This window comes from Staurois parvus, unplaced genomic scaffold (genome assembly GCF_062004578.1).
Source record: "Staurois parvus isolate SC_StPar_1 unplaced genomic scaffold, SC_StPar_1.0 ptg000394l, whole genome shotgun sequence".
In the NCBI taxonomy this organism is placed as follows: Eukaryota; Metazoa; Chordata; class Amphibia; order Anura; family Ranidae; genus Staurois; species Staurois parvus.
In genome coordinates, this window is record NW_028318190.1 from 7,634,894 (window position 1) to 7,651,607 (window position 16,714).

At 45.7% G+C, this 16,714-nt stretch overlaps 1 protein-coding gene across 1 annotated transcript in view; it reads right to left on the reverse strand.

The window, feature by feature from the left end:
* The window catches only part of ZCCHC17 (zinc finger CCHC-type containing 17), a 48,848-nt gene that overhangs the window by 25,946 nt on the left and 6,188 nt on the right, over positions 1 to 16,714 (reverse strand). Inside the window, exon 2 of the mRNA XM_089686299.1 lies at positions 1,929 to 2,035. Coding sequence (XP_089542425.1) covers positions 1,929 to 1,970 — 42 coding nt within the window. The 5' untranslated portion in view covers positions 1,971 to 2,035. The remainder of the gene's footprint in view (positions 1 to 1,928; positions 2,036 to 16,714) is intronic.

Here is a 16,714-nt window from a genome sequence, read left to right on the forward strand (position 1 = left end):
CTTCTGTGCCTAAATGCTCATTTAACACGGCTACCTTGGAGGAGGCTTATAAGGTGCTACTCCGTTGGTACCGAGTTCCTGCCTGTATTGCTCATGCAAAGCCATCCTACAGTGACCGCTGCTTTCGGCGTTGTGGCCAGTGAGGGGATATTTTGCATACTTGGTGGACATGCCCTAAATTAGTGGGGTTCTGGTCCTGTGTATTTGGCCTCCTCTATACTTTATTCCACTTACCCATACGCAGAGAGGTCAAGTTTGCTCTACTACATTGCCCCATACCGGGTTTATATACTCATCAGCAGAGGCTCGCCTCCTACCTTTTCTTGTCAGCCACCAGAATGACATCCCAAGCATAGAAAAAGCCATCTGTCCCTTTTCAAGGGGTGAGAATTCGTATGACTACCCTGATGCTCAATGAGCAGTCTAGTATTCGCAATGACTCGCAAGCAAAGTTTTTCAGAGTCTGGGAACAGTGACTGACGTATGCTTTCCCCACCCTTCCCAGCCAGTTTCGGCCTACTCTGACAGAAAATCCTGTTTTTTTCGCCCCCTAGACCTAGTCTTCCTCCCCTCTTCTGCTTTCTGGCCCTTGAGCCCTACATTTTTCCTTTCCATCCTCTCCTTCTGTCTCATCTATTGGTATGCACTCTGTTACCAGCTACCCTATTTTTTTTTAGTTTTGTCTCTTCTACGTTTGGGCTCCACGCCCGTATCTTAATAAGCTCTGGACGGTGTCTCTGTATGGGTGCTGGCGGTCCTGGCAAGCCCCCTGCTGCTGTGGGGTAGTCTTTCCTGATCTTCTACTCCGGAAGCCTATGAGGCGTGTTGTATTTCTGCTGCTATGCTAGTTTCTACTAGTTTCTACTACTACTTTGTAGTGCCTCTGTATTGCACCTTTACCTTTATGTGTGCTTATTCTGGTTATGATTGTCATTGCTTGTCATTGCGTGGGCTAAACAGTTGCCTGTTTATTACTTGTCAAAACCAAATAAACATTACAGAAATAGAAATTCACAGGGAGAAAAGATGTATACAAATTAGTATAATATTTTGTGAACTCAAGTAATATACCTTTCAGAGAGGTGAGTAAAGAACCATATTAGGAAAGCAGGGCCGAGATAGTCCCCCCTTCAGTCTGCAACATCATAGCTAATAACATGCCATTTTTGTCACCCTGTTCAAAAAATTAGTGTCTGCAATTATGTAAAGCTGTCCTAGTGATATACAGGAGTAGATTAAAATTATCTTGAGAAAGGGAGGTAGCATAGGCTGCAGACTGAGCCTTTTCAGAATTCTGTAAGCTTTGCATGTAAGCTGTGTGTTCACTGATAATGGCCTTGTATGCAAGTCTTGAAGGCATTCCAGACCACAACCAAGAGATAGAGTGCTCATTAAGATTACAAAAATCCTGAACAACATCAATAGATTTTTCATGATGTATCCACTGAGGAGCTAATCTCCATAGGGATCTGTGGTGAGCCTGAGAGGTGCGCAAAGTTAAAGACATAAAGCAGTGGTCTGAGACACCGAACCTCATGGACACCAGCAAATAAGGAAGTGTTGGCAAATGCCAGGTGTATGTGGGAGGGGGCTCTATGTGTGATGGAATATAGGAGGAAGGAATTGACTTGGTCGGAGCTGCACCGATTTCTAAAGTAGTGCATGCATTACTTTTGGTGCGATTTTCATAGACATCTGTATCAGATGTCTTGCAAATCGCACCTGAAATCGGCAAATCACCCGACTTTGAAATCATGCGACTTCATTGTAAGTCGCACGATTTCAAAATCAGGCTTGACGTGACCGGGGGCTTAAAGTCTCTCATAAAAAAGTATTTTAACTGTGCAGTATAGCATTTCTTGTCCAGTATAGCCAATCAGGACTAAACGGGGGCAGGAGATACATCAAGGTAATTTTAATATGCTTACCTCTCCTTGGAAGATGTCATACAACTCTGGCATATTATCCATTGCTTTTTGAGTGGTGTACAAAACTGATGGCTCCAAATAGTTAACATAAATTATGTTGTAATCATCTGTAAGATAAGGAATTAAAATGTTTTTTTTTTATATTTTATGACAGCTCAGAACATTCTTTCAGATTCTGCAATTGTAGGGGGGTGTGAAAGCTGCTAAAAAAGGAAGCTAGTATTGCCCCTCTGAAGCCCATGTGAATGTAGCCCAAGAGTTTTTGTTGAGGGACTTTGGCTTGTGTTGATGACAACAGCCGAGTTGCTTCCAAAATCAATCTGAATTATTTGACAGGTACATTTGACATGCACTTGTCTGACATCAAATTCAGGAAGGAAAGAAAAGGAAATAGTACCAACCTGCTTGATGTACACTTTTGATTACTGAAATCAAGGTATTTTATGGTTTCTATGGTTTTAATGTCTTATTGTTCTGATGAAACTGTGGGGGGATTTACTAAAACCGGAGCACTCAAAAGCTGGTGCGGCTGTGCATGGTAACCAATCAGATTCTAACTTCAGCTTGTTAAATGAAGCTTTGGCATTAAAATCTGGAAGCGGATTGGTTTCTGTGCAGAGCTGCACCAGATTTTGCATGTGCCAGCTTTAGTAAATAAACCCCTGTGGCCCTTGATTGTGAATTATCGAGTTAAAGTGGTTCTAAAGTCAAAAAGTGTTTTTTTTTTATCTCTGCATTAACACTGGATGTTAAAAAAAACTCCCCACTACTGGTCTCTCTCCAATGCCCGCCCTCCCGCCACCCCCATTCCCTAAACAGTTACCTGCCTTCTCTTATGATCTAGCACTGTCCTGGCTGCAGCCCTGCTCCTGTCAGTCAAACACCATTTAGGAGTGAGAGGGAAGGGGCTTACGTGCAGTGTGTGTCTATGGATGCACACTAAACAAAATTGGGAGCATGCCCACAGGGGTACCCCCCTCAGCACACAACTTACAAGGGGGCACCTACAGGAATGAGAATCAGAGAACATTAGCAGGGGACTACATAAGAAAAGGTTAAGGATGGTTCTGTGCAATACCATTGCAAAGAGCAGGTAAGTATAGCATATTTTTTATTTTAAAGAATAATAATATAAAAAATATTATAAAGAAATATAATAATAATATAAAAAAAAAAAAATGCTTAATCACTTTAAGGCAACTCCCCCATGAGAAGGGGTAAGATTAACCACTTGAGCCCCAGAGGATTTACCCCCCTTAATGACCAGGCCTTTTTTTGCTGTTTGGCGCTGCACTAATTCAAATGATAATTGCGCGGTCATGCAATGCTGTACCCAAACAAAATTTACGTCCTTTTCTTCACACAAATGGAGCTTTCTTTTGGTGGTATTTGATCACCTGTGCGCTTTTTATTTTCGGCGCTATAAACAAAAAAAACACGAAAATCTTGAAAAAAAACCAATTTTTTCTAATTTCAGCTATAAAAAATATATCGTAAACTCAAAGTTAGTCATAAATTTAAGCCAAAATGTATTCTGCTACATGTTTTTGGTAAAAAAAATCCCAAGAAGTGTATATTGATTGCTTTGTGTGAACGTTATAGCGTCTACAAACTATGGTATAGATACTGTAATTTATGCCTTTTTTTGCTATACAGCGCTGCACTAATTCAAATGATAATTGCGCGGTCATGCAATGCTGTACCCAATCGAAATTTACGTCCTTTTTTTCACACAAATAGAGCTTTCTTTTGGTGGTATTTGATCACCTGTGCGCTTTTTATTTTTGGCGCTATAAACAAAAAAACACGAAAATCTTGAAAAAAAAACAATTTTTTCTACTTTCAGCTATAAAAAATATATCGTAAACTCAAAGTTAGTCATAAATTTAAGCCAAAATGTATTCTGCTACATGTTTTTGGTAAAAAAAATCCCAATAAGTGTATATTGATTGCTTTGTGTGAAAGTTATAGCGTCTACAAACTATGGTATAGATAATTTGAAATTTACACAGCTTTTACTTTCTGACCGCCCATCACATCTCTTGAGGTGCTAAAATACCAGGATAGAACAAACACCCCCAAATGACCCCTTTTTGGAAAGCAAATCTCAGGGAGGGGGAGGGGGGGGGCATTTTCTCCCGCTGCTTGTAAAGGCAATTCTGCAGCTAATTAACCACTAGGAATGCTTTTACATGAAAGCCCATTTCCGGCTGAAAAAAATAAAACCAAGATGATGCCTGCAGCTGCAGGCATCACCCTGGTATAACCAAAGTCCAGTGATGTACCAGTACGTCACTGGTCCTTGTTGGGTGTATATGCTATGTTCTTTTTTTCTTTATGCAGCCTGTGGGCTGAATGAAAAAAAAGAGAAGAAATCTCTGCCAGAAAAAGTGTGTGGTATGCCCACCATTAGAAACCTCCCTCAATCCACCCACTTCTAATGGCGGGCACATATGAAATGTGCCAACAAATATAAAATATATATGCCGAAGCATGGGGGCCATCCACCCACTGGCCACCCCAGGCCCCCATGCTTTGGCATATATTTTCTTTTTTTTAACTGCGGATGAAAAATCTCATCCGACAGCACTGCACACACCTACTTATGTCTATTCTGAAAGCAAGACCCTGTTGCTGTCAGAATAAACAGGTCAGTGCTGCAGTTTGACGTTCCTGCAAAAAAATCAACAATGGTTAACAATAAAACATAAACTCAATAAAACAACTTTATAAGGAAAAGTGTGTGGTGGTATGCCCACCATTAGAAACCTCCCTCAATCCACCCACTTCTAATGGTGGGCACACATGAAATGTGCCAACAAATATAAAATATATATGCCGAAGCATAGGGGCCATCCACCCACAGGCCACCCCAGGCCCCCATGCTTTGGCATATATTCTGTTTTTTATAACTGCGGATGAAAAATCTCATCCAACAGCGCTGCTCACGCTGACTTATGTCTATTCTGAGAGCAAGTTCCTGTTGCTGTCAGAATAAACAGGTCAGCGCTGCAGCTGAAAGCATTCCTGCAAACAGAAATGGTTAACAATAAAACAACAATAAACCAGTGAAAGTCGAACAATCACAAAAATGACAACAACAAAAAAAACTATAACTATTTTTGGTTTTTACATTTTTTTATTTTTTTGGGGGGGTATTTGTACTTTTATTTATTTTTTTTATTTTTTTTAACTTTTTTTTCCAAACTTCAAACATTTAAACAGCTGGTAGGGTCTCTCCAAATGCGATAGCCAGTTTCCTGACTACCGAACATCTTTTGAGACCCTGTGTAAACGTGCCCTGATCTGTGCCGTGCTGTACCCTATACTAATAGTTCACTAGTGTATGGTAGAGGCGGAAGCAGGGCTTGATGCAGAGGCCAGGTTGGCCAGGACAGGAGGGACAACAATAGCGGCTGTCACGCCTAATTCCACGTTTGCTGCAGACACAACATCTTTTTTGGGGTCTTCTTTGGGTTGGGGTACCAGGAATGGTATCGAGAAAATGTCTCTCATGCAGACGGCTAACTGCATCTGGGAGAGGGATTTGGGGCACAGCACCTTCTGGATACAAAAGGGCCCTGATGTTCTCTAACTGGAAATTTAGGTATGATCCACTATGTCCAGTTGCTTTATAGAGAACAAAAGCATTATATAGAGCCAATTGAAATAAATAAACTGACACTTTTATGTACCAGCGTTTGGATTTTCGGGAAACTAAATACGGCTGCATCATCTGGTCATTGAAGTCCACCCCTCCCATGTTAAGGTTATAATCGTGGACACAGAGGGGCTTCTCAACAACACCAGTTGCCGTGGTAATTTGGACGGTCGTATCTGCATGAATGGAAGACAGGAGGTAAACATCCCGTTTGTCCTTCCACTTCACTGCGAGCAATTCTTCATTTCTCAAGCAGGCTTTTTCCCCCTTTTTAAGACGGGTATTTACAAGCCGTTGGGGGAAGCCTCGGCGATTAGATCGCACAGTGCCACATGTGCAAATTCCCAAATTGAACAAATGTCTAAATAGTGGCACGCTTGAATAAAAATTGTCCACGTATAAGTGGTACCCCATGTGGAAATAGGATGACGCCAAGTCCCAAACTATCTTGCCACTGCTCCCCATGTAGTCTGGGCATCCGGGGGGCTCCAAGTAACTATCTTTTCCCTCGTAAATCCGAAACTTACATGTATAGCCTGTTGCCCTCTCACAGGTCTTATACATCTTGATCCCATATCTGGCACGCTTGCTGGGGAGATATTGTTTGATTACAAGGCGGCCAGAATATTGAATGAGGGACTCATCGATGCAGATGTTTTTCTGGGGAGTATACACATCTGCAAATTTTTGGTTAAAGTGATTTACGAGGGGCTGAATTTTGTGGAGCCGGTCAAATTCAGGGTCACCCCGAGGACGACTGAGTGAGTTGTCGTAGAAGTGCATAAAACGCATTATACTCTCATATCTATGCCTGGCCATGGCAGCAGAGAACACGGGCATGTGAACAAGAGGGTCGGTGGACCAATACAACCGCAATTGATTTTTATCATTAATGCCCATGTTGAGGGTTAGGCCCAAAAAAACTTTAAATTCGGAAACCGTAATGGGTTTCCATGCGAATGGTCTGGCAAGGTTTGAATTTGGGTTGGCGGCGATAAATTGGCGTGCATATAAATTGCTTTGATCCACAATCAATGCATAAAGATCTTCTGTGAAAAACAGCTCAAAAAAATTAAGGGGAGTATTTAAATTTGCTGTTTCCACCTGAATTCCGGGTTGGGCAGTGAATGGGGGAAGTACGGGTGCTGCAGAATTTGTGGGCTGCCAATCGGGATTTGCAAGCACATCCGGAAGGACACTAGGGGCTCTACGGGCCTGTCTGCGAATTCTTGGTGGCCGCGGGACACTACTTGTGCTCGCCACCGCACCAGCTTGTACTGCACTTATGGGACTCGCCACGTCACCAAGTGATACTGCAGTGCTGGTATGCCTACGACCAGGACGTACTAGGCCGCTGGTGCTCGCCAGTTCACCAAAAGATACTGCGGCACTAGTACTGGCACTCTGCTGCATATGAGAGTCATCATGCATTTGTACCACCTCAGCAACCTGTGAATGGGATCGGGTACGCCTGACCTTAGCAGGGACCACTTCCTCGTCGCCTGAGCTAGCTGTCAGGGTGCCGCTGCTGTCTATAGGTTCGTATTCTGAGCCTGATTCTGCCAGTGAGTCTTCCCCTTCGCTCTCACTTGACATGCTCAGAATCCTATAGGCCTCTTCACTAGTGTACCTTTGCTTAGACATTTTGGCCACTAAATTTACAGGTACCTAGTGCGACTCACGGGAAAAAGAGCGCCTGGCTGTCAGGGACTGCTTGAACCGCTACAAAAAATTTACCGACAAGTGCTAACAGATATCAGGCCTGATTCTGTGAACACTGCGGTTTTGTGTGTAATATGTATCAAGTGACAGTTATCTACTGACACTGCACTTGCCGGGGGAGAAGGGGGGGGCGTAGGGGCTAAACGCAGGTGCTGGCAGGTGTTGGGGCTGATCCCGCTAACACTGCGTTTTTGGGGATACTAAAGTAATGTGAATGCTGGTATAGCGCTGATCTGATCAAAGATATTGATTTAATCAGACACTATACTAGCAATGAAGGTTTAGCGTGCAAGTAAGCGTGTTCCTGGCAATCAAGGGGTCAAATGTGATTATCTGTGTACTAGCGGGCAAACTGGTGCTATCTGGGAGGGGCGCTAACACTATTGGAAGTCGCTAGCGACACTGATACAGTGATCAGTAAAAATTGGTTCACTGAGCAGTGACACTGGTGACAGGGCAGTGAAGGGGTCAACTCAGGGGGGAGGGGGGGGGGCGATCAAGGGGTTAGACGGGATCACTGGTGTATTAGCGGGCAATCTGGCGCTATCTGGGAGGGGCGCTAACACTAACGGAAGTCGCCAGCGACACTGATACAGTGATCAGTAAAAATTGGTTCACTGATCAGTGACACTGGTGACAGGGCAGTGAAGGGGTCAACTCGGGGAGGGGGGGGGCGATCAAGGGGTTAGACGGGACTACTGGTGTATTAGCGGGCAATCTGGCGCTATCTGGGAGGGGCGCTAACACTAACGGAAGTCGCCAGCGACACTGATACAGTGATCAGTAAAAATTGGTTCACTGATCAGTGACACTGGTGAGAGGGCAGTGAAGGGGTCAACTCAGGGGGGGGGGGGGCGATCAAGGGGTTAGACGGGACTACTGGTGTATTAGTGGGCAATCTGGCGCTATCTGGGAGGGGCGCTAACACTATCGGAAGTCGCCAGCGACACTGATACAGTGATCAGTAAAAATCGCTTCACTGATCAGTGACACTGGTGACAGGGCAGTTAAGGGGTTAACTGGGGGGGTGGGGGGGGAAATTAAGGGGTTAAATGGCTTTATTGGTGTACTGGGGGGCAAACTGGCGCTATCTGGGAGGGGCGCTAGCACTATTGGAAGTCGCCAGCGACACTGATACAGTGATCAATAAAAATCGCTTCACTGATCAGGTACACTGGTGACAGGGCAGTGAAGGGTTAACTGGGGGGGGGCAATCAGGGGGTTAAATGTGTCCTAGAGTGTGTTCTAACTGTTAGTGTAGTGTTTTACTCACGTTTAAATGTCTCTTCTTCTCTGTCTGGAACGGAATGTGTCCAGGCAGAGAAGAATGACATCATATCCTGCCCTGTGTAAATATCAACACAGGACAGGATAGGACAGGGACCGATCATCCGATTTCAGCCAGAAATCACTGGCTGAAATCTAATGATTGATCCCTCCTGGATTGAATCGGATCACCCGCGGGTCGGCGGGCGCGCGCGCGCGCCCCCTGCCCGCGAAAGTGTCGGGAGCGCGGAACCCGTTTTTAAACGTGGTTTTGCGCTCCACTGCCGCCCTGCACACGTATAAACACAGTGGCAGGGCGGCAAGCGGTTAAAGTAGTTTTAAATCTCTGCTTTTTTTAGTTTAATCACTTCTGCCCCGCCCTATAGCAGGAATACTGCTACAGGGCGGCACGGGTACGCAAAATCACGTATATATACGCAATTTTGCATTTCTGGGTAGGGGGCACGCGCCGCAACTGGCAGCTGTCAATCACCGGGTCCCGGTCAGTGATTACTCGCCAGCACCTGGTGATTTCCAACGGGGAGTAGAACTGTTTTGTTTACTAACAGTTCTCCTCCCTGTCAGCTCAGGCACACTGCTTTGGATGGCTATGCACAGCAGTGTGAAGCACTGACACAGCCCCCTATGTAAAGCACTCCCAGCACACAGCTAACCCTTTGATTGATGTTAACCCCTTCCTGCCCAGTGCCATTAGTACAGTATCAGTGCTTTTTAATAGCACTGATCACTGTATTGGTGTCACTGGGGATGTCAGTAACACCAAATCAGTTCCCCTCAGTGTCAGAATGCCCGCCGCAGTCCTGCAATAAGTCGCTGATCGCCTCCATTACTAGTAAAAATTAAAAACAAAAATTTAAAAATTCCAGTATCTATACCGCCATTTGTAAATGCTAAAACTTTCACGTAAAGCAATTAATTTACACGGATTGGATTTTTTTTTTTTTTTTTTAAGCAAAGACATGTAGCAGAATATATTTTGGCCTAAATTTATGACGAAATTTGATTTTTTACATGTTTTTACTGGACATGTTTAATAGCAAAAATGTCAAAAATAGTTTTATTCTCAAACTTGTCGGTCTTTTTATAGCACAATTAAAAAAAACCAAAAAAAAAAACCACACAATCAAATATCACCAAAAGAAAGCTTAATTCGTGGGAAAAAAAAAAAAGGATGCAAATTTCATTTGGGTGCAGCTTTGCAAGACCGCGCAATTGTAGTTAAAGTAACACAGCACCGTAATGCAAAAAATGGCCTGGTCAGGAAGGGGTGGGGCAGTTCTTTGATTTTAACTTCTTTATCAACTTGCCTTCCAGAAGATTTACCCCCCTTCCTGACCAGGCCATTTTCTGCTATTCAGCACTGCACTATTTCAACTGGTAATTGCGCGGTCATGCAACGCTGTACCCAAACAAAATGTATATCCTTTTTTCACACCAATCGAGCTTTCTTTTGGTGGTATTTGTTCACCACTGCGTTTTTTTATTTTTTGTGATATAAATGAAAAACTAAATTAAAAAAAAAAAATTATATAGATTTTTTTTTTCTACTTTTGGTTATAAAAAACCAATAAACTCAAAGTTAGTCATAAATTTAGGCCAAAATGTATTCTGCTACATGTCTTTGGTAAAAGAAAAATCACAATACGTGTATATTACTGTATTTTTCGCTCCTTAAGATGCACCTGACCATAAGACGCACCTAGGTTTTAGAGGAGGAAAATAAAAAAATATATTCTGAACTGCAGACACAGTACAGGAGATGACCAGAGACTGCGGACACAGTACATGAGATGACCAGAGACTGCGGACACAGTACATGAGATGACCAGAGACTGCGGACACAGTACATGAGATGACCAGAGACTGCGGACACAGTACATGAGATGACCAGAGACTGCGGACACAGTACATGAGATGACCAGAGACTGCGGACACAGTACAGGCGATGACCAGAGACTGCGGACACAGTACAGGAGATGACCAGAGACTGCGGACACAGTACAGGAGATGACCAGAGACTGCGGACACAGTACAGGAGATGACCAGAGACTGCGGACACAGTACAGGAGATGACCAGAGACTGCGGACACAGTACAGGAGATGACCAGAGACTGCGGACACAGTACAGGAGATGACCAGAGACTGCGGACACAGTACAGGAGATGACCAGAGACTGCGGACACAGTACAGGAGATGACCAGAGACTGCGGACACAGTACAGGAGATGACCAGAGACTGCGGACACAGTACAGGAGATGACCAGAGACTGCGGACACAGTACAGGAGATGACCAGAGACTGCGGACACAGTACAGGAGATGACCAGAGACTGCGGACACAGTACAGGAGATGACCAGAGACTGCGGACACAGTACAGGAGATGACCAGAGACTGCGGACACAGTACAGGAGATGACCAGAGACTGCGGACACAGTACAGGAGATGACCAGAGACTGCGGACACAGTACAGGAGATGACCAGAGACTGCGGACACAGTACATGAGATGACCAGAGACTGCGGACACAGTACAGGAGATGACCAGAGACTGCGGACACAGTACATGAGATGACCAGAGACTGCGGACACAGTACATGAGATGACCAGAGACTGCGGACACAGTACAGGCGATGACCAGAGACTGCGGACACAGTACAGGAGATGACCAGAGACTGCGGACACAGTACAGGAGATGACCAGAGACTGTGGACACAGTACAGGAGATGACCAGAGACTGCGGACACAGTACAGGAGATGACCAGAGACTGCGGACACAGTACAGGAGATGACCAGAGACTGCGGACACAGTACAGGAGATGACCAGAGACTGCGGACACAGTACAGGAGATGACCAGAGACTGCGGACACAGTACAGGAGATGACCAGAGACTGCGGACACAGTACAGGAGATGACCAGAGACTGCGGACACAGTACAGGAGATGACCAGAGACTTCGGACACAGTACAGGAGATGACCAGAGACTGCGGACACAGTACCGGAGATGATCAGAGACTGCGGACACAGTACCGGAGATGATCAGAGACTGCGGACACACTACCGGAGATGACCAGAGACTGCGGACCTACTACCGGAGATGACCAGAGACTGCGGACCTACTACCGGAGATGACCAGAGACTGCGGACCTACTACCGGAGATGACCAGAGACTGCGGACCTACTACCGGAGATGACCAGAGACTGCGGACCTACTACCGGAGATGACCAGAGACTGCGGACCTACTACCGGAGATGACCAGAGACTGCGGACACACTACCGGAGATGATCAGAGACTGCGGACACACTACCGGAGATGACCAGAGACTGCGGACCTACTACCGGAGATGACCAGAGACTGCAGACCTGTGGGGGGGGCGGGTACCCGAATTTGACAGGTACCTGCTCCCACTTCCAATGCGATCGCGTCGCTCCCCGAAGTCTTCTGGGACATGTGACAGGTCCCAGAAGACTAAGGGGCCATTCACAAAGCGCAGCGCTTCTGTGAAGCCGCAAGCTGTCATAGCCGGGTGCCCACACTAAAGATGAGCTGATGAGGACACCGCTGCACTGAGGAACAGGTAGGATTGCAGAACAGGTTCTGCTGTACAGAAGAGCCGAGCAGCCAGCCCGGTATTCTAACAGGGCGGCGATGGGGGGACAGTACACCCCCCCTCCAAAGTGACCCTTTTTTGGAAAGTAGACACCCCAAGGAATTTGCTGAGAGGCACGTAGAGTCTATGGAAGATTTCATTTTTTGTCACAAATTTTTGGAAAATGGCTTTTTTTTTCTTTTAACACAAAGTTATGCCATGGCTATAGGTGGAATTGCCTTCCAGAAGATTTACCCCCCTTCCTGACCAGGCCATTTTCTGCTATTCAGCACTGCACTATTTCAACTGGTAATTGCGCGGTCATGCAACGCTGTACCCAAACAAAATGTATATCCTTTTTTCACACCAATCGAGCTTTCTTTTGGTGGTATTTGTTCACCACTGCGTTTTTTTATTTTTTGTGATATAAATGAAAAACTAAATTAAAAAAAAAAAAAATTATATAGATTTTTTTTTCTACTTTTGGTTATAAAAAACCAATAAACTCAAAGTTAGTCATAAATTTAGGCCAAAATGTATTCTGCTACATGTCTTTGGTAAAAGAAAAATCACAATACGTGTATATTGCTGTATTTTTCGCTCCTTAAGATGCACCTGACCATAAGACGCACCTAGGTTTTAGAGGAGGAAAATAAAAAAAATATTCTGAACTGCAGACACAGTACAGGAGATGACCAGAGACTGCGGACACAGTACCGGAGATGACCAGAGACTGCGGACACACTACCGGAGATGACCAGAGACTGCGGACACACTACCGGAGATGACCAGAGACTGCGGACCTACTACCGGAGATGACCAGAGACTGCGGACCTACTACCGGAGATGACCAGAGACTGCGGACCTACTACCGGAGATGACCAGAGACTGCGGACCTACTACCGGAGATGACCAGAGACTGCGGACCTACTACCGGAGATGACCAGAGACTGCGGACCTACTACCGGAGATGACCAGAGACTGCGGACCTACTACCGGAGATGACCAGAGACTGCGGACCTACTACCGGAGATGACCAGAGACTGCGGACACACTACCGGAGATGACCAGAGACTGCGGACACACTACCGGAGATGACCAGAGACTGCGGACACACTACAGGAGATGACCAGAGACTGCGGACACACTACCGGAGATGACCAGAGACTGCGGACACACTACCGGAGATGACCAGAGACTGCGGACACACTACCGGAGATGACCAGAGACTGCGGACACACTACCGGAGATGACCAGAGACTGCGGACACACTACCGGAGATGACCAGAGACTGCGGACACACTACCGGAGATGACCAGAGACTGCGGACACACTACCGGAGATGACCAGAGACTGCGGACACACTACCGGAGATGACCAGAGACTGCGGACACACTACCGGAGATGACCAGAGACTGCGGACACACTACCGGAGATGACCAGAGACTGCGGACACACTACCGGAGATGACCAGAGACTGCGGACACACTACCGGAGATGACCAGAGACTGCGGACCTACTACCGGAGATGACCAGAGACTGCGGACCTACTACCGGAGATGACCAGAGACTGCGGACCTACTACCGGAGATGATCAGAGACTGTGGACCTACTACCGGAGATGACCAGAGACTGCAGACACACTATAGGCGATGACCAGAGACTGCAGACCTGTGGGGGGGGCGGGTACCCGAATTTGACAGGTACCTGCTCCCACTTCCAATGCGATCGCGTCGCTCCCCGAAGTCTTCTGGGACATGTGACAGGTCCCAGAAGACTAAGGGGCCATTCACAAAGCGCAGCGCTTCTGTGAAGCTGCAAGTTGTCATAGCCGGGTGCCCACACTAAAGATGAGCTGATGAGGACACCGCTGCACTGAGGAACAGGTAGGATTGCAGAACAGGTTCTGCTGTACAGAAGAGCCGAGAAGCCAGCCCGGTATTCTAACAGGGCGGCGATGGGAGGACAGTACACCCCCCCCAAAGTGACCCTTTTTTGGAAAGTAGACACCCCCAAGGAATTTGCTGAGAGGCACGTAGAGTCTATGGAAGATTTTATTTTTTGTCACAAATTTTTGGAAAATGGCTTTTTTTTTTTTTTTAACACAAAGTTATGCCATGGCTATAGGTGGAATAACACCCCAAAACACATTCTGCTACTTCTCCCAAGTATGGTGATACCACGTGAGACTTTTTGGCAGCCTATCCACATACAGGCCCCCAGAATCCAATGACCACTTTCAGGGTTTCAAAGGGCATATTTCCTCATATCACTTCCTCACTACCCATCATAGTTTCGGAGGTCCTAAAATGCCAGGATAACACAAACACCCCAACCCCACCAAATGACCCCTTTTTGGAAAGTAGACAACCCAAGGAATTTGATAAGAGGCATGGTGAGTAATTTTCAGATATCATTTTTGTCACAGGGTTTTGAAAAAGAAAAAAAAATACATTTTTATTTTCCTTCTTTGGTTTCCAAAAACTTGTTTCAACAAATGAGGTCTGCAAAATACTCACCATACTCTTTAGCAAACACCTTGTAGTGTCTACTTTCCAAAAAGGGGTCATTTGGGGGGTGCTTTTACTATCCTGGCATTTCAGAGCCAATATTATAAGCTTCTGCCACACATAACCCACTCTTCTAACCACTTGAAGAACAAGCCTTTTCGGACACTTTTTATTTACATGAAAAAAACATTTTTTATTTTTTTTTTTTGCTAGAAAATTACTGTGAATCACCCAAAAAACTTTTTATTAAAAGCAATGGCCCTAGAGAATACAATGGTGATTTTTTTTTTTACACTGTCCCTTTCTTTTTGATCACTTTTATTGTTATCACAGGGAATGTAAATGTCCCCTGTAACAGCAATAGGCAATGAGAGGTACTCGTTTCTGAGAAATCTGGGGTCTATTAGACTCTAGATCTCTCCTCTGCCCTTAAAGCATCTAATCACACTGATTTTGCTTTTCCAAAGAAAAAAATGGCGCTGTTACTATCTGGCGAAACAGAAACGATGAAATGCTCGTAGCTTCTGGTTTCTTAGACCACGGAGATGATTGGAGCCATTCTGGTCTGAAAGCCAACCGCCAGCTGAAAAAACAATACCAGGATGATACCTATAGCTGCAGGCGTCATACTGGTATAACCACACTGCATTAGTGTGAACCAGAGCTCAAAGTCCTGTAATGTACCAGTATGTTGCTGGTCCTTGTTGGGCATATACATTATATTGCCAAAAGTATTGGTACATCCCTCCAAATCATTGGATTCAGATGTTCCAATCACCTCCATGTCCACAGGTGTATAAAATCAAGCACCTAGGCATGCAGAATACTTCAGAAGTCGCCAACTGTGTGCAAAGTCAATAGCTAAAGCAGTCCTAGCGGGGGTGCATGTGCATACCGATCGCATGGTCCCGGGTGGACACGGGTGGGGTGCGCTGCACCCCTCCTGAGTTAGTACAGCCAGAGCGTTTGCCTGTAGCTGCAGAACCTTAACACCATTATCCACTGCAGTATCCTTCTGCACAGCAGATTGGAGAGCAACGAGAGCATTTGACCTGCTTGCAAAAGGGGTCAAACACTGCAGTGAGTGCCGTGGATAAGGGGGAGCAGGAGTGTGAGCACTGATTCTTTCCATCACCTATTTCTCTATGTAGGGTACATTTACCACAGCACCAAGAGCACAAGAAACCTATACTGGACTTCATTTCAAGGAATAGTGACATTTGTTTTTATCGATATGTTGTCACATTTTTGGAATATAAAGAAGTAGAAGCACTGTTTATTTGGTATTTAGGGGATACATTTTACCTGAATTATTGATATATTTACACATTTCTGTTAGCACCTTTTGGAAATATTACGTGAAGAAGGTGCATTGCAGTGGTGTCGCTATAGGGGTGCGCACTGCACCTGGGTGACACCCGTAAGAGGAGCGATACCGTCCAAGGCCACCACGACATCCCTGTCAGTGGTTGAGCAGCGCTTTGAGAGGACTCACAAAGACGAGGACAGCGGGAGCCGCTCAGGGCACCTTCCTTCCTGGGAACTTTAGTAGAGGGGCAGGGCTACAATCCACATCCTGGCTATTGTGAATAGCCAGTTCGACTCGGTGTTGGAAGTGGCAGATAGAGTGCACTGAAGAGTGGTCTCAGAGCAACCTGCATTGTGTTAAGAAGGTCAGTGAAAGACTGATCGCCAACCCATCAGCTCAGTGTGTCCCTGTTTAGATCTGTACCAGTCAAACTGCGAGTTCCTCCCCAGTGCCCATACACCTAGTGCTATTCTAAGAACCCTGATCTCTATACACAGAATATTTGCAGTCTCTGACCATCCACCTGTAGCAGGTCCGCAGTCTCTGACCATCCACCTGTAGCAGGTCCGCAGTCTCTGACCATCCACCTGTAGCAGTTCCGCAGTCTCTGACCATCCACCTGTAGCAGGTCCGCAGTCTCTGACCATCCACCTGTAGCAGGTCCGCAGTCTCTGACCATCCACCTGTAGCAGGTCCGCAGTCTCTGACCAT